Here is a 21828-nt window from a genome sequence, read left to right as displayed (position 1 = left end):
ACCTAATGTCAATCTTTTAAAGTTTACCCTTCAAGACTGCAACTTTTTATTATTTCTCTCCAGCAAAATGCAATCAGAGGCCTTCAATTAGTTACAGCAGTTTAAACAACTTATACGGGATTTTACATCAAATGAATACTACCAGGTAATTTCAAGAACCAAGGACTTTCTAATCATTCCTTTTTACTAATGAAATTTGACAAAAGCATGTATCTATTTTACCTAAATGAAATGTAAGGCATAGTGAGGTTATGTCATTGTAGTAGAAAAATCAGGACCATTCTGAGGCTCTTTCCTGTATGCTCTTTGCCTTTCATTAAATAACAATCTTTAAATAATGCTAACAATTTTTAAAAATTATAAATTAGGGACCAAAAAAATAAAAAAACACCTTTAACTCAACCTCTTCATGAATATACCACTAATAGAAATAAACAGTATTTATCTACTATATCTGAAAAAGATACTGTTCTCTTACAAACATTAACTGAGATTTTAACTTTTTCTGATTTTTAACATGCCATGTCACTGAATAACTAACTGTCTAACAGTCAAAGAAGTATTCAGGGTCTTGTCCACTCCCAAATTCAGAATAGTAAATGCTTTGCAATATTTCTGGTTAAGCAATGTTTTATCTGTTTGGACTACAGACTACTTTGTCTTTCAAAAATAGACACTATAACTCATCGATATTTTGCTCAATTTCTAGACATGCAAACTGTCCTATAAATATTATACCATTTTGTACTTTTCCAAATCTAAGATTTTTAATAATTATCTCATAAGCCCTTTAATAAAACTAAATCAAATTAACCATTTATAATGCATATCACTTTCCGTAATCTTCATTTGTGAAGAACTCAGAAGAGATACAGCATAGTGTGAAGACTTAAATGGCTATAGTTAAGCCTACTAATTCTACTTAGGGCATTGCTCTCTGCTACAACTACAAGGAGAAGGGAATACTGATGCTGGAATCACATCTCCATTAACCAAAGTCAGATTTGGAGCTTACTCATCCAAACCTGATACACTGCTCTATTATAGCCCTCATCACATACATAGTGACTGCCAGTAACATGTTGACCAGGGATTCCAGAAAGATAGGAATCATGTTTTTATTTGCATCTACTTTTAACAACTTAGCTCAGTATCTAGCACACAGAAGTTTACTGTTATAATGAACCAGACTGAAAAATATCATTCAGAATAAACTTTTTTCTGGCATTACAATTAAAATTTTAAATCAAATATAAGCTTCAAGAAAGCCATAAATTTATAGTGTATAATGTTGAACCCCTAGCATCAAGGATGGTATCTGACACACGATAGGCATTCAAAAAATTTTTAAGTAATGGAAACAAGTATTTGTTGAGTGTCTATGCTCAGCTAACATTCCAAGATTAAAAATAAATAGATCTTAATCTAAAGATTTTATTTCCACTGAGATAAACAAGTTCAAAATGAACGAACTTTTATAACAGAAAAGACTGCAATCACCCAGTTCCAATTAAATTAAAAGTTAACATAAAATTTAAGGGAGAATAAAAGGTTAGTTACTAATATGATGAGTTGTGAGTTCACGTAGTACCAGACATTCAGTGTAGAGAAATTTCAATATAAACTGGAATACGGGAAAAAGTTTCCTGGAAATTATGGCATTTAAGGGAGACTTGATGAGATTTAAGGATAGGAAAAATCTAGCTGTACTTGATAAGAGCTTAACAGGAGGCATAAGCAGCAAGAGTTCACATATAGAAAGGTTCACATATAGAAAGGTTTCCACTGAAAACCAGTGGAAGCTAACCAGAGAGCGAACAGGTTTTATAAATCTGCTAAAACTTTCAGAGATGTTTTATCTTTCAAACGAAGAAACTCAAGTATTTCCGAGTGTTTGTGTGTAAGTGTACACATGTGTGAAAGAAAGACCAAACATTCTCTGGAACATAATAAACAATTATTTACTGAATGAATACCAAATATCACATATTTTAGATTACCTAAACTGAACTATTTAAAAAACTCTACTTTCTAGATACATACAAGTTAATGTCCAAAGGATAGATAGCATTTAAATGAGAAGTAACCAATCGGTTAAAACAAATTGGACATTCTTTTTATCTCTATTATTCAAGTTCTCATTTTTCTCTTCATTAAACAAATACTACTAAGAGCCTATTACGTGCTAGGCATTATTCATAATTGTGCCAAATTTTCGTGTTATGGTAAAGCTACTTATTAGCAACCCCAACGTCCAAAGAATATGCAATTGTGATCATTCTCTATTAGTGTTGATCAGTTTCCACTGAGAAGTTCAACTGAAGCGGGAGACTGATGTAGGAAATGTATGCAACCATGAATTTATGCTAACCAACTGGCACAAACTTAGTAGTTAAAATAATACAGAGACTTACTTAATGTCAAATTTTTTACATTCATCACCTCACTCAATCCACGTAACCCAACAATGTAGATTCTATTACTATTTTCATTTTACCCATAAGTAATCTGGAACGCAGGGGTCAAATAATTTCCCAAGATGGACCAAATAGTACACAACTCTTCAGTTGCAAAAAAACTTTAAATTAAATTTCAAAAATCCAATGGTGAAGGGAGTTTTTTTCTATTATATTTTCAAGAATATGCAGACTTTTCTAATGAGAGTGACTAAATGTACAAATTTAAAAATGTTTTTGCATGAGGAAGAACAAAGGAATGTCATTACTGCAGGGTGTTGAAAATAGATGGTAATTTATATTCTAAAATTTTAACTTATGTATGAGACTAAAGCAAAAATGTTTATTTGCTACAAAATTTGCATTTTGACTAGTGCAGTTCCTAATATAACACGTGGACAACATATTGAACACCATAAGTACATGGAACCTTGAGTACGGCATAAGATTTTGTAGGTTTGTCTACAGTGATGCCCCAATAAACCCCTGAGTGATCAGAACAGTGAGTAAAAAGTATTTGCAAAGTCCCCTTGGGGGAATGGTGAGAAAGGGGGAAAATTCAACTTCAAGTGGAGAATTTTTGATATTCTCACAAGCAGTGCGGACAATCAAAGCAATAGGCTGAGTCCCCAATCTTGGGGTTTGTTCATAGGAAACTTAACCCCACAAAGGAGAGGGTAAGCCTGTTTAAAATTAGGCCTAAGAGTCATCCCCAAGAGAACTTCTTTTGTTGCTCAGCTGTGATCTCTCTCTCCAGCCAACACAACAAGCAAACTCACCTCCCTCCCCTTGTCTACATGGGACATGACTCCCAGGGGTGTGGACCTTCCTGGCAACATAGGACAGAAATCCTAGAATAAGCTGGGACTCAGCATCAAGGGATTGAGAAAACCTTTTCAACCAAAAGGGGGGAAGAGCAAAATGAGACTAAATAAGTGTCAATGGCTGAGAGATTCCAAACAGAGTCAAGAGGTTATCCTGGAGGTTATTCTTATGCATTAAATGGATATCACCTTGTTAGTCAACATGTAATGGAGAGGGTGGAGGGAACTGCCTGAAAACGTAGAGCTGTGTTTCAGTAGCCATATTTCTTGAAGATGATTGTATAATGATATAGCTTTCACAATGTCACTGTGTGATTGTGAAAAGCTAGTGTCCGATGCTCCTTTTATCTACCTTATCAATAGATGAGTAAAACATACAAAATAAAAATAAATAATAGGGGGAACAAATGTTAAAATAAATTTAGTAGATTGAAATGCTAGTGATCAATGAGAGGGAGAGGTAAGGGGTATGGAATGTATGAATTTTTTTCTTTCTTTTTCTGAATTGATGCAAATGTTCTAAGAAATGATCATGCTGATGAATATGCAACTATGTGATGATATTGTGAATTACTGATTATATATGTAGAATGGAATGATCATATGTTAATAATGTTTGTGTTTGTTATACATTTTTTAACTTAAAAATTAATAAAAAAAGAATGCATACTTTTCAATCCCTTTCTCCAAGCTTCTAGGCAAAGTATGCTACATGAAAATATTCAGAATTGAGAAGTGACAATAAGTTCCAAAATTATAACAGCAGTTCAAAAAAGGGCATAAAACTACACAACATATTATAGTCAGCGAGGAATACTAAATCATGAAAACATCACCAAAAATTCCATACTGTGGTCCCAAATAGTCTAATGGGAGTTTGTGAATATTTTCTATATGTAATATAAAAAATGTAAATACCCCCAAACATCTTTGGGGTGGGGGTGGTATAAGAGAGCTAAAGCCAATTCTGTTATCAATTATAAGAAGTCAGTAAAGTTTAACACTGACAAATCAAAGAATAGTGATAACAAGACAAAACTTCTTGACCTTAAAAAATTACAGTAGAAGAACAATTATGATAAGTCAGTGCTATAAAAATAAAAAATAAAGGGAGATAGGGAGTGTGATAGTCAGGGAACTTCTCAGTGATAAATAAGAGAACAAGTCAGGGAGATAACTCAGTGAAAAGGGTTCCAAGCAGATGAAACAGTAAGTGCAAAGGTAGCACTATTTTTAGCTATCTGCACTATAATACTTTGATACCATTTACAATTTTTACACAGACTCAATGGTTACTTGACTTGGCTAAATACATTCATGAACCAAAATAAAGTTTCAGTAGGATGAGACATCATGGGATGATTCCTTCATCCAATCTTCCCCAAAGCAAGAATCTGCCAGAAATAAAATGTTAATTGCTCATGCTTACTATATTCAAGCTTCTTTGAGATTTATCAGAAGCCTGCTTCCTAAATTAAAGTTCTATCACAGTTCAAGAAACTCAAAGCTCAAAAACTGTACAAATGGAAGATGTGAGAGAAATGGGAAGCAATGCATGACAATGGAATAAAGATTAGAGATGAGTAAATATTGTGATTAACAGACAACAATTACCTTAGGAAAAATTACCAAAAAATCTAGGTATAAAAACTGAAAGAAATCTGCAAAATGTAAATAGCTCAGTGCCCGCCCATGCAAAAAGAAAATGTAAATAGCTATTTTCTGACAGAAAAGATTAGTATCATATGCTATTCCAGAGTATTCTGAAACCCTGACAGCAGATTAACGGCTAAGTAAAAAAACATACTTCAAATATTACTTTTATTTTTCAATAACTAACTTCTGAAATCCTTACCCCAAGTCTCTATTTCAAGACATTAGTGTGTACAACTAGACAAGTACAACTAGACAATACTTCTTTGATAAATAAATGAATTTCAGATTAACAGGAAGTATTAGTTACCCATTTTTCCTACAAGGAACCACCTTTTTTTTCAAATAATTTTTGAAATTAATAGTTAGCTGCAACTACATTTATTCAAAATAATGTACTACTACAGCAGAGTCATGGTAAAAATCACCATGACTAAACTTGTAAGTTTGCTAGGCTTCTACCCACCTAATTCTGTGTTAGCAAAGTAATGTTCATTTTAAATGTGTATACCACAAAATTAATCAATACAAAAAGTGATCCACAATTCTCTCAATAGTTTACAATGGTTCAAAGTAGGAAATCATTCAACTATTTTATATACTAAAGAAAGCTAAGCTTCTCCCAAGATGACTTTGAGCCCAAGAATTTGAACATGCAATCTTTAATCTTTGTATGCCAAAACAGTCTCATTTACATATTAAAGAGATTTTAACTTTTTATTTTGAAATAATTTCACATTAAATTTGTCTAAGCTCTGTGGGTGGTCAAACTAAAAAATTCTTGTGGATCTTTAGTACAGCACTGTACACTGAAGATACTGAAAGTGTTCAATTAGGAATATTCCTGATGCTTCTAGTAAGTCTACATAAGGTTTAATGTAGGACTCCTTCTGAAGTAAAAAAAAAAAATTGTACATGAAACCTCACTAAAGCTAGCAGAATAAATAGTGTACTAAAAGACAGCTACTGACTGGTATGTGACACTTCAGCAGCCTTAAGACTTAAAAATACAAAATTATTAATATATGAAGTTGCATTAGTTCTGAAACAAAGAATAAAGCTAAAGATAGTACAATAAAATGTCCATGAAAAAGTTGTTTCCCAAGGGGTAATCCCCTTATTTTTTTTGGGGGGGGAGAGAATTCAGACCTCAGCGAACGCAAATCTGAGTCGATATGGAATTAATGTTTCAAACGCAAATCTGAGTCGATATGGAACTAATGTTTCAAGGCTCTCAGATTTAACATCGCACTTGACAGTCACCGCAACCCTGTGGCCTAATTTTATGAATGGGGAAAACTCAAGATCAAGAGGTTAAGCGACTTGCCCAAGGTCGCTCAGCATATCAGTGGTGTCACTATACCTGAAGGGGTGCTATTAGCCTACTCTTTCTACTACATCAACCTGCCTCCCCCACTAAGGCGTTATTACTGTGTGAGAAGATAAGATTCATATAGGTGTCCCGCACTACCCCCACCCTGACAAAGAGACACGGGATGCCGTTAAATAAAGCTTTCCCGGGCATCTCAGCCTGGGTAGTTCTGCCCGAGAGACAATCCACTGATCAGCCCAGTGAAGTGACAAGGCTGACAGGCGCAGCCAATGACCCAGCTCTACGTTCCCAAGAGCCCCCCCAGAATCCGTCCAAAGCCGGGAGCAAGCGTGCTCCCGGAAACGTCTGAAATACCTCCCAGCGAGTTTCGCCCCCTCCCGGGCACGAGGAACAAGCTGGGAAGGAGCCAGCGGGCTGCCGGCCACCCGAGCCAGCCATGTGTCCAGCCCTTTACGCCCGCCCAGCCGGCTTCTCATGCCTCGACCACAGCCAGAGGCCCAGCTTAGATCCGACGCAAAGGCTGCCTTGGCCGCCACCACTGCCACCGCAGCAGACTAAGACGCCCCGGCGTGGCACTCGTCGTCCGGTCCCCGCCCCACCTCTCCAGTTGGGCCCCTCAGCCACGCCGACCGCGCCTCTGGCCAGGCCCCGAGGGTTCGGCCTGCCACAGTCCGCCTGCCCGCCCGCCGCCGCCAGCCGGGCGTCCTTACTTCATTGAGCTGGCGCTCCGCGGCCTCACGCAAGGCTGGGTCCATGGTGCCCCGCAGGGCCTCGATAATGGTATTGGGGTCCATAGCTGCGCGGACTCAGACAAACCGGGAGCTCGGGTGCTAATGGGCCAGGAATAGCGCCGCTCACTGCGCACATGGACCCACCGCGTTCCGCAGCGGCAACCGGCGCGAAAGGAAAGAGAAGCGCCAAGGCCCCGGATAGAACCTCTCCGTCCCCGCGTAGAGGCGGGAGATGCTGCGGCCACTTCCTGCCGGCGCCCTCGTAGAGCACCTTGGGAAATGTAGTCCACAAATGCATTATGCTCAGCTCACGTGGCCCTCTGGTCTGTCTCTTCCACCGATACGTCTTGCCTTTCGAAAACGAAAAGTGTTCGAACTCAACAGAATGGAAATTAAACAATCAATAGCATAAGTTTCACAGAATAATTTAGCTAGGCTGCTGACCAGAGGTGAATCTGATGCAATGTGTGGTGCTATTCATTGCTAGTAACCTTGTAATTGAAGGAAACCTTTAAAAAAACAGGTTGATATCTGTTTCTAAATGCCACAAAAATATTTAAAATATTTGACACAGTAAACCATTTATGATACGTTATCCTAAGGAAAGAACACAAAAGATTAAATAAGCTTTAGGTGTGAAAGTTTATACTGGAATTAATGTCTTTTTTTTAATTGAGTATCCGCATGACTTTATATAAATTCCTTCTAATTGTAGAGTAAAAGCATAATCCCTATTAAACCTCACTTTCTTTAAAACAGTTAAAGAATCAGTTTCAGGAAGGCTACCTCCTTCCAAGGTCACTTAGATATTAAGAGATTCACATAGGATTTCAAATTTAGGAACTCTCTTGATTTCAAAGTTTTCATTCTTTCCACTGAATCGCTCTGCCTCCCAAGGGAAATGGCAACAATGTGGGGAATGATTAAGTGAATAACAAGAATCCAGTCAATTAAACATTTAACAGGCATTGAAAATTATAGATGCGATAGACTTTGTAGTAATATTAAAGCATTTATATAAGGACTTCAGTTTTGTAACGGGTAAAGGCTGATAAAGAAGGCTAGCAAATGAAAAATTACTTTCTAGAATGCTGAGATTTGGGGTAATTTTCTTTTATTTCTATTATTGTTGGAATTAAATTATGTAAATAGATATATTTAAAATGAATTGTAAATCTTCAAAAACATTTCTTTTAATATAGCTTATCCTTTTTAATTTGTTAAAATGATAAAAGGGAGCAGGGTACGTAAGTCTTTTCCTGGAATGGTAAGCTTTACAATGTTAATGCCTTTTATACACCAGTTACTATGCCCAGAAGAAAGGTATAATAATTCCTATTTTCAAAAGAAAAATCGAAGACTCAATAGGCTACTTAAATTGTGTAAGTTCCTAGTGTTTTTGTGATGATATCCTGTGGATAGTTCTATCATTGTATTGATACGATCTGTATAAGAACTTTCCTCTCCCTGCCTCATCCCCCAACTGTGAGGTCCTTGAAAACAAGTATTATTTTATATTCACCTTGTATCTTCACCTCCTACCATAGAGCTTGAATGTCTAGTTCAATAAGTACGAAGAAACGAAGAAATGAATGAATTAACTGGTAATAAACAAAGAAATGAATGAATTAACAGGTAATAACTTGTAGGTGGTTGAGCCAGAATTAAAACCCAGTTCTTTATAACTCCACAACCAGCCCTCCTCACATTAATATATGTCTATTTTAGATTCCAGAATTAATTTGGGCATCATGGAATTGTGAAGATTATAGCATAGCACAATATATGTAAAAGCACCTGGGACATAGAAAGTAGTCCAAAAATTTTTAATTCCCTCTCCCTGAGGCTGAAAAGGAGAAGAGAGGGTGGTGAAAAAAAAGTGGAGTTTTAGTTATAGTGCTGGAAACTGGGAGCCAGCAAGCCTTGTAGATCTACAATGGACATAGAGCCTGTGTCTCATTTTCTTCAGAAAGAACAGAACTTACTGGTGCTGTGCCCTGTCTAAGGAGCTAGAGTCTTTGTTTCTGCAAAAGGAGATTGGCCCTAGGACCATTCAGTTAGTGCTATGATTAGCACAGCCAATTTCCAGATTTAGTTTTAGTTTGTCAAGCTATTGACAAAAAGAATGTGATTTATACGACTGGAAAGTTCAATATGAGTTCCTTTAGGGCAGGGAACATATCTTTTTGTGACAGACATAGAAATTAGTGGATGCTCAATAGACAAACAAGTAAGGATTAATGAAAAAGTGCTATGTTCACATAGTGATTGGTCTTTGCACCCCCCAATCTCAATCTCCTGTGACAGCCAAAATAAGTACTATGCCTCCTTGGTCAAGTTTAGGCAGAAGAACTCAGAGAAGTATAAAATGAGATTTCAGAGCTGTTTTGAGCTGGGATGTGATTAGACAAAAATAAAAAAGTGATAAAGGACAAATGCAGAGGCTATTGGGTTCACAGATTTTGTAAATAATAGTTCTGAATTTCAATGAAGAGGAAGCACATCAGAATGCAAGTGAGAGAGAAGAAAGGAGGCTCAGGTGGTAACCATAATAGCTATACTTATAAGGGAGTGGAAAGAATTAGCCTTCCCATCCCAGCTCCTATTAGAGACTTTGTGGGTGGACATCATTGCCTAGGCCCTTTATAATAACTATCTAGGAATTAAGGGTTCAGGTCCAGGCTGAGCTGTCTGAGGTGACTGGACTTTGTCAAGACATCCCATATTTAATGGAACCCCACATCCTAGACTTCCTCTATAAACCTTATTTCAAATATCCCAAATATTTTAGATTAATTTTTTCATGAAATTTAATTGCCAACAAAAGTAATTATTCTACTTGTAATAGATGGAATTCTTTTTATGCCTTGGTAAGATTTATATTCTAAACAATTCAGATGTAAGAGACAAAAGAGAGAGAGAGGGCGCACCATCGTGGCTCAGCAGGCAGAGTTCTCACCTGCCATGCCCATGCTGAGACGGGGGTTCCCCGTGCCTGCCCACGCAAAAAAAAGAGAGAGAGAGACATAGAAACTAAGAAAAGAGATACGAAATCTATTCTGAGGCATTGTACAAGCTGTGCTGTCTTGGACAAAACCTTTTATCTCACTGGCTCTTACAGTTTTCTTTTGTTCCCCACCTGTAAAAAAGTAAATAATCCTATCTCAAGCACCTAATGTTATTTTGAGGATTAAACGAAGTTCCAAACTGTTTTGTAACTATAAAGCTCGGTAAAAATGTAAATTGTTATTGGTGTTCAGAAAAGGACTAGGAAGAAAGGGTAAGAGGGAAAGGAAGAAGGTTAAAGAAAGGAAATAAAGAAATGGGGACACTCTGTGGAGCATCCTTCCCAGCTGCTCTGAGTCTGCACATTAACTTGATTCTAGAAGAATCTAATATATGCAAAGGAAAGGTAAAAGACAATTTTGCATTTGAACATTGTCACATGAAGACTGTTTATCATTGCAATTCTTTTAAAATGCACAAATTTACACAAAATTGCCATTTATACTCTAAGCAATTTTTTTAAATGTAAAGATCAATTTCACTAAGATATAATTGACATACAATAAAAGGCACCCTTTTTTTTTGTATGCTGTATAGTGGGGTCACATTTCATTATTTTTCCATGTGAGTATTCTGTTATTGCAGCACCATTTGTTGAAATTTTGTTCTTTGTTTGTTTTATCGGTTTGTTTTGCTTGTCTGTTTTTTGGGAAGTGCCTGGACCAAACCTGGGTCTCCCACGTGGCAGGCGGGAATTCTACCACTGAACTCCCCTTGCAACCCCTAAGGCATCAGTTTTTAAGTTTACAGTTCAATGAATTTTCACAAAGGTTTGTGACAACAACACAATCAATGAATATCTAAATCAATCCTCTTCATTATCTCTTCTGGGTCAATTAACATATGTCCAGGCCAAGACCATTATGTTGGTCTTGGATGTTCTTTCCATAACTGTAGATGAGATTTGTCCTTCCTGGAGTTTCATATACAGTCTGCTCTCTTTATTCCTGAGAGTCATGTTCTATTAAGTTACAAGTAAACACTGAATCACTCCTAGGAAATACTGAATCACTCCTAGGGGAAGCACAGGGTTTGTTTCCTGTGAGTCTCTAGTCACATTTTCATCAACTAATCAATATGCAACCTTGTTTTCTGTGTGGTTTTGTTTAAAGATACCTTATTTGATATGTATTGTTGATTCATTAACATTTAATTCAGGGTCAACAGCACTATAACTCATGCCTGAATGAAGAGGATATAATAAACACAATTCAACATAAGGTGCATCATGGCCTTCTTACACTTAGGAACACTAGACAACACTTCAGCATTACACTTGGGGGCCATATTAAACAGACAAATCACCAAGAAAAAGCACAAAGATGCATGAAAAGTGCCACTAAACATACCACAAAAAGGACATATGTTTACAGTATGAAACCTGAAACAAGAGGGCAGAGTGTCATCTTGTTGACTTCAGCTTGAGAATATGTGTATCAGGCAGCTCAACTTTTTTACCACTCATGTGCATCCATGAATGATAATGGAAGAACCAGGAGTATTGATTTGGGGTTACAAATAATTTTAATGAGTAAGCAAATTGGCAAGTATGGAATCCAAGAGTAATGAGAATCATTCATTAAGTACATTTTATGTTTAGCTTCTTTGACACGTTTCTAAGATTATAACGTGATGTTGAGTGTGTCAGTTGTTCCCTCCTTCTTGTTTCTAAATGGTATACTAGTGATTCAATATACAACACTATCCCCTCATCTGTAGAAGGACATGGGTCACATTTCCAGCTATTGGCTATTGTGAATAAAATTGGTAAGTACCTTTATGTACATGTCTTTATGTGGACATACATTTTCATTTCTTCTAGAAAGTATCTAGCACTAGAATGGTTGGCTTACATAGTAAATGTATATGTAACTTTATAGGAAATTGCCAAGCTGTTTACCAAACTGGTTGTACAATTTTACATTCCCACCAGCAATCTATAAGAATTTCACTAATTTATATCTTCCACAGTTGCAATTTGAAGTCATTAAGTTTATCCAGTGGTAAGATGTTATTATGCATGTCATTGTGTGCAATATGCATTTCTCTGATGACTAATGCTGTTGAGCATCTTTTCCTGTGTTTTTTGGCTATTTGTATATCTTCTTTTATAAATTGTCTTTTTAAATTTTTTGCCCATTTAAAAATAATGTATTTTTGCATTCCTGTTTTTAGTTGTGAGATATTCTGGATATAATGTTTTTATCAAATTTATGAATTATTATTTTCTTTCCGTTTGTGCCTTTGCTTTTTCATTTTCTTGATGGATCTTTCAAGAAACAGTTTTTTCTATTTTGATAAAGCCCAATTTATCAATTTTTATCTTTTATGATTATGCTTTAATGTTCTATATAAGAAATGTTTCCCATCTCAAGATTGTGAAAACTTTCTTATGTTTTCATCTAGAAGTCTTATCATATTACCATGTTTCGGTCTGTGCTGCATTTTAAGTTAATTTTTGTGTAAGGTATAAGCTAAGAATTGAATTAGATTTTTTTTGCATACGGGCATCCAGTGTGCTGTAAATTACTTGGCCCCTTTGATGAAAATCATTGACCAAATGTTTGGAATTATCCCAACTTTATTCTGTTCCACTGATCTATTTATCAATCTCTACACCAATATCGCTATGCCTTTAATTAATGTGATTTTTGAACAAGTCTTATAATCAAGTAGTATAAATCCTCCAAAGTTGTTCCTCTTTTTTAAAATTGCTTTAACTATTGTAGTTTATTTTCATATCAAAGTATATTTGGAAAATTCAGCTCATTAATTTCTAGTAAAAAATAAAAAGCCTTTTGGGATTTTGATAGATATTGCATTTAATCCACATACCAATTTAAGAAAAATTAGTATCTAAATAATATTGAATCTTCTGATCCATGAACATAGTATACCTCTCCATTTCTTTAGATCTTTTAAAAATGTATGCCAAACTTAACCCCACAAAGGATAGGTCAATTCTACTTAAAATTTAGGCCTAAGAGTCACCCCCAAGAGAGCTTCTTTGTTGCTCAGATGTGGCCTCTCTCTCCAGCCAACACGACGAGCAGTCTCATCACCCTCCCCCTCTCTGCGTGGGACATGACTCCCAGGGGTATGGACCTTCCTGGTAACGTGGGACAGAGATCCTGGAATGAGCTGAGACTCAGCATCAAAGGATTGAGAAAAACCCTAGAATGAGCTGAGAATTAACATCAAGGGATTGAGAGAACCTTCTCCACCAAAAGGGGGAAGAGTGAAATAAGACTAAGTGTCAATGGCTGAGAGATTCCAAACAGAGTTGAGAGGTTATCCTGGAGGTTATTCTTACGCATTAAGTAGATATCACCTTGTTGTTCAGGATGTAGTGGAGAGACTGGAGGGAACTGCCTGAAAATGTAGAGCTGTGTTCCAGTAGCCATGTTTCTTGAAGATGACTGAACAATGATAAAGCTTTCACAATGTGACTCTGTGATTGTGAAAACCTTGTGTCTGATGCTCCTTTTATCTACCGTATCAACAGAAGAGAAGAACATATAGAATAAAAATAAATAATAGGGGGAACAAATGTTAAAATAAATTTAGTTTGAAATGCTAGTGATAAATGAAAGCAAGGGGTAAGGAGTATGGTATGTATAATCTTTTTTTTTTCTCTGTTATCGTTTTGTTTCTTTTTCTGTTGTCTTTTTATTTCTTTTTCTAAATCGATGCAAATGTTCTAAGAAATGACGAATATGCAACTATGTGATGATATTAAGAATTACTGATTACATATGTAGAATGGAATGATATCTTAATGTTTTGTTTGTTGTTAATTTTTTTTAATTAATAAAAAAAAGTATGCCAGCAGTGTTAATAGTTTCAATATTCGGTCTTATGTAAATTTGTTAAATGTATCCCTAAATATTTCATTTTGTATAGTACAGTTAATAACATTTAAATTTTTCATTTTTCTGCCTATTAGTTCCTTTGTGTAGAAAAACATTTATGTTGTATATTGACCTGTATCCTGCAAACCTGCTGAGTTAACTTATTGGTTTTATTAGTTGTTTTTGAGATTCCTTAGAACTATCTATATTTATAATCAGGTATTTGGGAAGTGTAAATATTTTTACTTTTTTCATTCATTAGCAATAGCCTTTTTTATTTTAGGAAATATGTCCCAAAACAAGTCAGCCAGTAAAATGGCTTCTAGAGAATATGACCCTTATACATAGCCCTCCCTTCCCAATGATAACCTTGGGTTGAGCCTCTCCTCCCCACCCGGGGCTCCTGCAGTGTATAAAAAAAGGTTTTGACAGCTCAGTGTTTATCATCTGGGCATGGGCATCAAGTCCATGTTTTATATCCCTAAGTATAGGAACAGTAGGAGGCTGCAATCCTGCTAACCCTCCTTTCACCCCAGCCCGGCAAACACTTCTGCCCTATTCCAGGATCTGTGACCAAACTCAAGAGAAGCAAGCCGCTCAGGCACTAGGCAGGGTTCAGTGCCTTCACTGTGCTTTGAGAAAGAGGGAAGGGATTCATTTTGCACTTTAAAAATAGAGGAGTGAGCAAGACTGGAAAAGCCAGGGAAGGTACCAAACTGGCAGGAAGAAACTATTTGGCACAGGCCCCCCTGGGGTAAGGAAAATGGGAGATTTGATAGTAGGACCTAAGAAAAGTAGAATAGGTCACCCCAAGTGTCAGAGTGCTGACATGTGCTAGAACCAACAGGACGCTTGACTCCTGTCCTATCTCCTCTTCATATATCTACACAACAGCAGCTGGGTGCCCAACCTCAGTATCAACTTGCCCCTGTGTATAGTGTACAACCCCTGATTCTAGCAGCCAGTCATCCCTAATCCTATTATTCTTTGATCATGCCTCTAGTGTCATGACCATCTCTTGTCTCTTAGGCCTGGGACAAGGCTTTCATCTGCCCACTTCCCTCTTATTGGTCAGTCAGTCCCTAAGTCTCCATCCCTACCTCCTGGAGAACTTTTTGGTCCTCAGTGCCTCTGTTCCCCATTCCTGTCTATTCCCCACACACTTGGGGAGAGAGGGGGGCAGGGACACCTGACACCCAATTTCCTCTGCCTCTCTCTGGAGCCCCCTAGACTTGGATGAAGAGCAGGCCAGTGAGCATGGAAAAGCCTGCTAGGAGCACAGTGACCTTGAGAATCCTCTACTCAGAAGTGGCCAGCTCCTGGGGTAGAATCTCCAGGAAGGTGATATAAAGGAAGTTGTCAGCTGCCATGCCCTCTAGCACCGACTGGGCCAGCTGGTGCAATGGCCCAGTTGACTGCCAGAGCTGCACCCAACCTAATACCCAGGAATGTCATGCATGAGAAGAGGGTCCTGCAGCCAGCCACCACCTGTGCTCACAGGTGGCTCTGCAGCAATTTTAGGGACAGGCTGACAACCGGGATACCCTTATGGAGGAACAGAGCCAGGCACAGCTCCATGGCCCAAGCCCCGTCTCCTATTGCAGCCCCACTGCCAGCCCCTCGAACACAGAGTGCAAGGCCAGAGAAAAGACCATAACACAGGGCCTAAGGTATTGTCGGGGACCCCACTTCCTGTGGGACCCCTGGCCTATGATGCAAGTGCTGCAGCCCACTATGTGCTATTCCCAGCAAAGCCCTCGCTTCCTCTCGGGATGGTGGCCCCAACTACTCCTTGTAAGCCAGTGTGATCTGCTTCCATCATCAGGACCAAAAGAAGCCCATGGCCAGAATAAATCCCTGCAGGAAGACCTGGAGAATCACACGTAGGGCTGCTAAGGCATCATCTATGGCAGTCAGGGCAGCAGGTCCCGGAGACAGGTGGCCAGGAAGACCCCCTCCCCGCCCTGTGAAACAACTTCTGAGACTCAGGGTTTTCTGGAGGCAGGTCAAGCCTTCCTGATTAGCTCCAGGATGGCCCAGCACACAGATGGACACCAGACTGCAGATAAGGGTGAGCACCAGGGCCCCCAACTTCGCCTCCAGTCCCCTGTGCACTGGAGGCTCTGAGGCTACCACCTCAGGGCACCATACCAGGAGCTGTGACTCTCCCCAAGGCCCCATGCTAGCTGTGGTAGCACCATTGATTTTCAGATCTCACTAGCATCTCACTACTAGCCATAGACTTTTCATAAATTCTCTTTATCAGGTTGAAGAACTTCTCTTTTATGCTTCTAATTTCAAATTTTCTTATAATAACATTTACAACCTAGATTTCCCATTTTAGCCACATTCAAATATATAATTCATTAAATGGTGTTAATTATATATATAATGGTGTGCTATCATCATAACTGTTCATTACCAAAACTTTTCTATCAGCCCAAACAGAAACTCTATACCAATTAAGCACTAACTCCCATACCCTAGCCCTCATTGTGACACCTGGTAATCTGAACTGTAGCTTCTGATTCTGTAAATTTGCTTATTCTAATTATTTCATATCAATGAAATCCTAAAAATAGTTGCTCTTTTGTGTCAGGATTATTTCCCTCAACATGATGTGATCAAGATTCATCCATATTGAACCTTGAGTAGGACATGAGATTTTGTTGGTTTGTCCAGAGTGATGCCCCAATAAATCCCAGAGTGATTTGAACAGTGAATAAAAAAGTATTTGCAAAGTCCCCTTTAGGGAATGGTGAGAATAGGGGAAAATTCAACTTCCCCAAGTTGAATTCTTTTTTTTTTTATTATTAATTAAAGAAAAAAAAAGAAATTAGCACAACATTTAGAAATCATTCCATTCTACATATGCAATCAGTAATTCTTAACATCATCACATAGATGCATGATCACCCAAGTTGAATTCTTGATATTCTCACAAGCAGTGGGTACAACCAAAGCTATAGGCTGAGCCCCCTGTCTTGGGGTTTGTTCATATGAAACTTAACCCCACAAAGGATAGGTCAAGCCTACTTAAAATTAGGCCTAAGAATCACCCCCAAGAGAGCCTCTTTTGTTGCTCAGATGTGGCCTCTCTCTCCAGCCAACACAACAAGCAAACTCACCACCTTCTCCCTGTCTACGTGGGACATGACTCCCAGGGGTGTGGACCTTCCTGGCAATGTGGGATAGACATCCTAGAATGAGCTGAGACTCAGCATCAAGGGATTGAGAAAGCCTTCTCCACCAAAAGGGGGAAGAGTGAAATGAGACAAAGTGTCAATGGCTGAGAGATTCCAAATAGAGTCTAGAGGTTATCGTGGAGGTTATTCTTACACATTAAGTAGATATCACCTTGTTATTCAAGATGTAATGGAGAGGCTGAAGGGAACTACCTGAAAATGTAGAGCTGGGTTCCAGTAGCCATGTTTCTTGAAGGTGATTGTATAATGACATAGCTTTCACAATGTGACTCTGTGATTGTGAAAACCTTGTGTCTGATGCTCCTTTTATCTACCTTATCAATGGATGAGTAGAACATATGGAATAAAAATAAATAATGGGGGAACAAATGTTAAAATAAATTAAGTTTGAAATGCTTCCCCTTTATTAATTAAGGTCCTAAAGATGCTTCACTATGTTATCTTCTGGGAGTTTCATAGTTTTGACTCTTATATTTAGGTTATTGATTCTTTTTGTTTTGTTTTTTATATATGGTGTGACGTAGGGGTCCACCTTCCTTCTTTTGCATGTGAATATGCAGTTTTCCCAGCACCATTTGCTGAAGGGACTGTTCTTTTCCCATCGAATGGACTTGGCCCCCTTGTCAAAAATCAATTGGCCTTAGATATAAGAGTTTATTTTAGAATTGTCAGTGTGATTCCATTGGTCTATATTTCTGTCCTTGTGCCAGTTACCATGCTGTTTTGATTACTGTAGCTATACATTAAAACTGGGAAATGTGAGTCTTCCAAATTTGTTCTTCTTTTTCAAAATGGTTTAGGTTATTTGGGGCCTCTTACCGTTCCCTATTAATTTGATGACTGACTTTTCCACTCTTGCAAAGAAGGCTGTTGGAATTTTCACTGAGATTGTATTGAATCTGTAAATCACGTTGGGTAGAATGGACATCCTAATGAGATTACGTCTTCTAATTCAAGAACATGGAATACCTTTCCAATTATTTAGGTCCTCTTTGATTTCTTTTAGCAATATTTTGTAGCTTTCTGTTTACACGTCCTTTATACCTTTGAATAAATTTATTTCTAGACACTTGATTCTTTTAGTTGCTATTGTAAATTGAATTATTTTCCTGATTTCCTCTTCAGATGACTCATTGGTAGTGTATAGAAGCACTACTTATTTTTGCATGTTGATTTTGTATCCAACCAATTTGCTGAATTCATTCATTAGCTCTAGTAGCTTTTTGCGGGATTTTTCTATGAATAGGATCATGCCTTTTGCAAATAAAGACACTTTTTTCTCTCCTGTTTGGATGCATTTTCATTCTTATTCTTTCCTAATTGCTCTGGCTAGAACTTCCAGTATAATGTTGAACAAAAAGTGGTGACAGTGGACATCTTTGTCTTGGTCCTGATCCTACAGGGAAAGCCTTTAGCTTGTCACCATTGAATATGATGTTAGTTGTGATTTTTCATATATGTCCTTTATCAGGTTGAGAAAGCTACCTTCTATTCTTAGTTTTCTATATGTTTTTATTAAGAAGGGGTGGGTGCTGGATTTTGTCAAATGCTTTCTCTGCATCAGTTGAGATGATTATGTGGATTTTTTTCCTTTCTTCTATTAATTTGGTGCATTACATTGACTTTCTTATGTTGAACCACCCTTGCAGAACTGGAATTAATCCCATTTGATCATGGTGTATAACTCTTTTAATGTGCTGTTGGATTCAATTTGCTAGTGTTTTGTTAAGACTCTTTGCATCTATATTCATGAGGAAAATTGGTCTGAAATTTTCTTTTCCTGTGGTATCTTCATTTGGCTCACAGGGTGTTGTTGACTCACAGAACGAGTTAAGAATTTTTCTTCTTCTTCAGTTTTTTAGATGAGTTTGAGAGGATTGGTATTAATATTTCTTGGAACATTTGGTAAAATTCACCAATGAAGCCATCTGGTCTTAGGCTTTTTTTGTTGTTCTTGAGAGGTTTTTGATTATTGATTCAACCTTTTTACTAGTCATTCATATGTTGAGATCTTCTATTCATTCTTGAGTAGATAGTTTGCATGTTTCTATGAATGTCCCCATTTCACAGGTTATCTAATTTGCTGGCATATGGTTATTCATAGTATCCTCTTATAATTCTTTTTATTTTATAGGGTCAATAACAATGTCCCCCCTTATCATTTCTGATTTTTATCTAAGGTATGCCAATTTCGATGATCTTTTCAAAGAACCAACTTTTGGTTTCACTGATTCTATTTTTTTTTTATTTTTTACATTTTTTTTTTTTACATGGGCAGGCACTGGGAATCGAACCTGGGTCCTCTGGCATGGCAGGCAAGCTTTCTTCCCTGCTGAGCCACTGTGGCCCTCCCTGATTCCATTTTTTTAATTCTTTATTTCTTTATCTCTACTCTTATAATTGGTACTTTCTTTTCTATTCTCTTGGGGTTAGGTTTCCTCTTCTTTTTCTAGATCTGCCAGTTGGAGGTTAGGTCTAAATTTTGAGGTCTTTCTTTTTTTTAATGTAAGTATTTAGAACTGTAAATTTCCCTCTCAACACTCCCTTTGCTGTCTCCCATAAGTTTTAGTATACTGTACTTTCATTTTCATTTGCCTCAAGGTATTTCCCAATTTGCCTTGTGATTTGTTCTTTGAATCATTAAATGTTTCATAGTATATTGTTTAATTTCCACATATTTGTGAACTTTCCAGCTCTTCCCCTAGTTTTGACAGTCCTGGTTTCATTCCATTGTGGTTGGAGAAGATACATTGTTTGATTTCATTTTTTTTTTAAATTTAGTGAGACTTGTTTTATGTCCTAATGTATGATCTACCCAGGAGAATGATACATGTACATGGGAGAATAATGTGTGTGCTACAGTTGTTGGGTGAACTGTTGAAATATGTCTGATAGGCCTTGTTGGTTTGAAATGTCACTCAAGTCTTCTATTTCTGTAATGGCCTTCTGTCTAGATACAATCCATTACTGTAAGTGATATATTGAAGTCTCTCCCTATTAATGTAGAACCAGCAATATCTCCCTTCATATCTGTCAATATTTGCTTCCTGTATTTTGGGGCTTTGCTGTTAGGAGCACACATGTTTATAATTTTATGTTTTGTTGAATTGACCTCTCAGCAAAATATATTTTTTTGCTATTTGTCTTTCATGACAGTTTTTGTCTCAAAATTTATTTCCTCTGATATTTGTATAGCTACTCCAGCTCTCTTTTGGTTACTATTTGTATGGAGTTTGTGTGTGTTTGGGTTTTTCCGTTTGTTTTTTTGTTTGTTTCTTTTTATGTTCTTCCACTTTCAGCCAACTTGTGTCTTTGAATTTAAATAACATATGATTGGGTTATGCTTTTTTTCTACCAACTTGCCAATCTGTCTTTTTACTGGAGGTATGAATCGATTTACATTTAAATTATCTAATGATGATGCAGGACTTTCTTCTACCATTTTGCTCTTTGGTCTTTTTAAATTTTATACTTTTTTTCATCTCTCAATTCTTTCATTAATGCCTACTTTAATATTTATTTAACTTTTTGTAGACCATTTTTCAGATATTTTCACTGTTGTTAGGGTTTAAGTTTAACATTCCAAATCTGTAAAAATCACATTTTATTTGATACTGACTTATCTTCAATAGCACACACAAATACTGTTCTTATACCCCTCTATCTCCCCACTGTTTTTGTCTCATTACAAGTTACATCTTTATTCATTGTATGTCCAGAACCATATATTTATTGTTACATTTAAGAATTTACATTTTAGAACCTGAAAAAAGAAAATATGGTGTTACATTTCAAAATAGACAATACAATAGTATTGGCATTCATAATTACCCATGTGATTAACTGTACTGGAAGTCTTTATTTCTTTATGTCACTTTGATCCACTCTCTAGTGTCCTTTCTTTTCAGTCTGAAAGACTCCCTTTCGCATTTCTTGTTAGGGCAGTTCTAATGACTAGGAACTCCCTTACCTTTTGTTTACCTGTTTGTCTTAATCTCACCCTCATTTTTGAAAGACAATCTTGCTGGATATAAATTTCTTGGTTGGCAATTATTTTTCCTGCATTTTGAACATTTCCTGCCACTGCTATCTTGTCCCCATGTTTTCTAATGAGAAGTTGGTACCTTATTTTTTGGTGGCTCCCTTGTACATGAGATGTTACTTTTCTCTCGAAGCTTTCAGAACTTTCTACTTGTCCTTGGCATTCAACAGTTTGACTACTATGTATCTGGGAATAGTTCTCTTCCAAGATTTTCCTGTTTGGAGTTTGTGGGGATTCTTGAAGGTGTATATTCATGTATCTTGTTAAATCTGGGACATTTTCTGCCATTATTTCCCTGAATATTTCTTCTGCCCCTTTCTCTCTTTCTTCTTCTTCTAAGACTCCCATATGTATGGAATGCTTGATGGTATCTCAAGGTCTCTTGGAATATGTTCACTTTTTTCCATTATTTTTTCTTTCTACTTCTCAGCCTAAATCATTTCCGTTGTCTTGTCTCTAAGTTCACTGATTCTTCTTTCAGTTCCAATCTGCTATTAAAACCTACTAGGGAATTTTTCATCTTAATTACTGTGGTCTTCAACTCCAGTATTTCTGTTGGTTCATTACTAAAATTTTTGTCTCTTTATTTAGATTCTCATATAGTTCATTAATTATTTTCCTGATGTTCTTTGGTTCTTTCTACATGTTTTCTTTTATCTTCTTGAG

General features: G+C 37.0%; 2 protein-coding genes across 2 annotated transcripts in view; both read right to left on the bottom strand.

Annotated features, from left to right (window-relative positions):
- The window catches only part of IPO7 (importin 7), a 57032-nt gene extending 49806 nt beyond the window's left edge, over positions 1 to 7226 (bottom strand). The window contains exon 1 of the mRNA XM_077113957.1: positions 6977 to 7226. Within this exon, the coding sequence (XP_076970072.1) occupies positions 6977 to 7060 (84 nt within the window). The 5' untranslated portion in view covers positions 7061 to 7226. The remainder of the gene's footprint in view (positions 1 to 6976) is intronic.
- Positions 7227 to 15646: 8420 nt separating this feature from the next.
- On the bottom strand, positions 15647 to 16095 carry LOC143643651 (zinc transporter ZIP1-like). The gene is made up of 2 exons (XM_077112253.1): positions 15900 to 16095; positions 15647 to 15771 (listed from the first exon to the last, which is right to left on the bottom strand). The coding sequence occupies exons 1-2, from the start codon at positions 16093 to 16095 to the stop codon at positions 15647 to 15649; spliced, it is 321 nt and encodes a 106-aa protein (XP_076968368.1).
- Between the last annotated feature and the right edge of the window lie 5733 nt (positions 16096 to 21828).

The sequence above is a fragment of the Tamandua tetradactyla genome, chromosome 8, assembly GCF_023851605.1.
Source record: "Tamandua tetradactyla isolate mTamTet1 chromosome 8, mTamTet1.pri, whole genome shotgun sequence".
Taxonomy (NCBI): Eukaryota; Metazoa; Chordata; class Mammalia; order Pilosa; family Myrmecophagidae; genus Tamandua; species Tamandua tetradactyla.
This window is presented reverse-complemented; position numbering and strand designations above follow the sequence as displayed.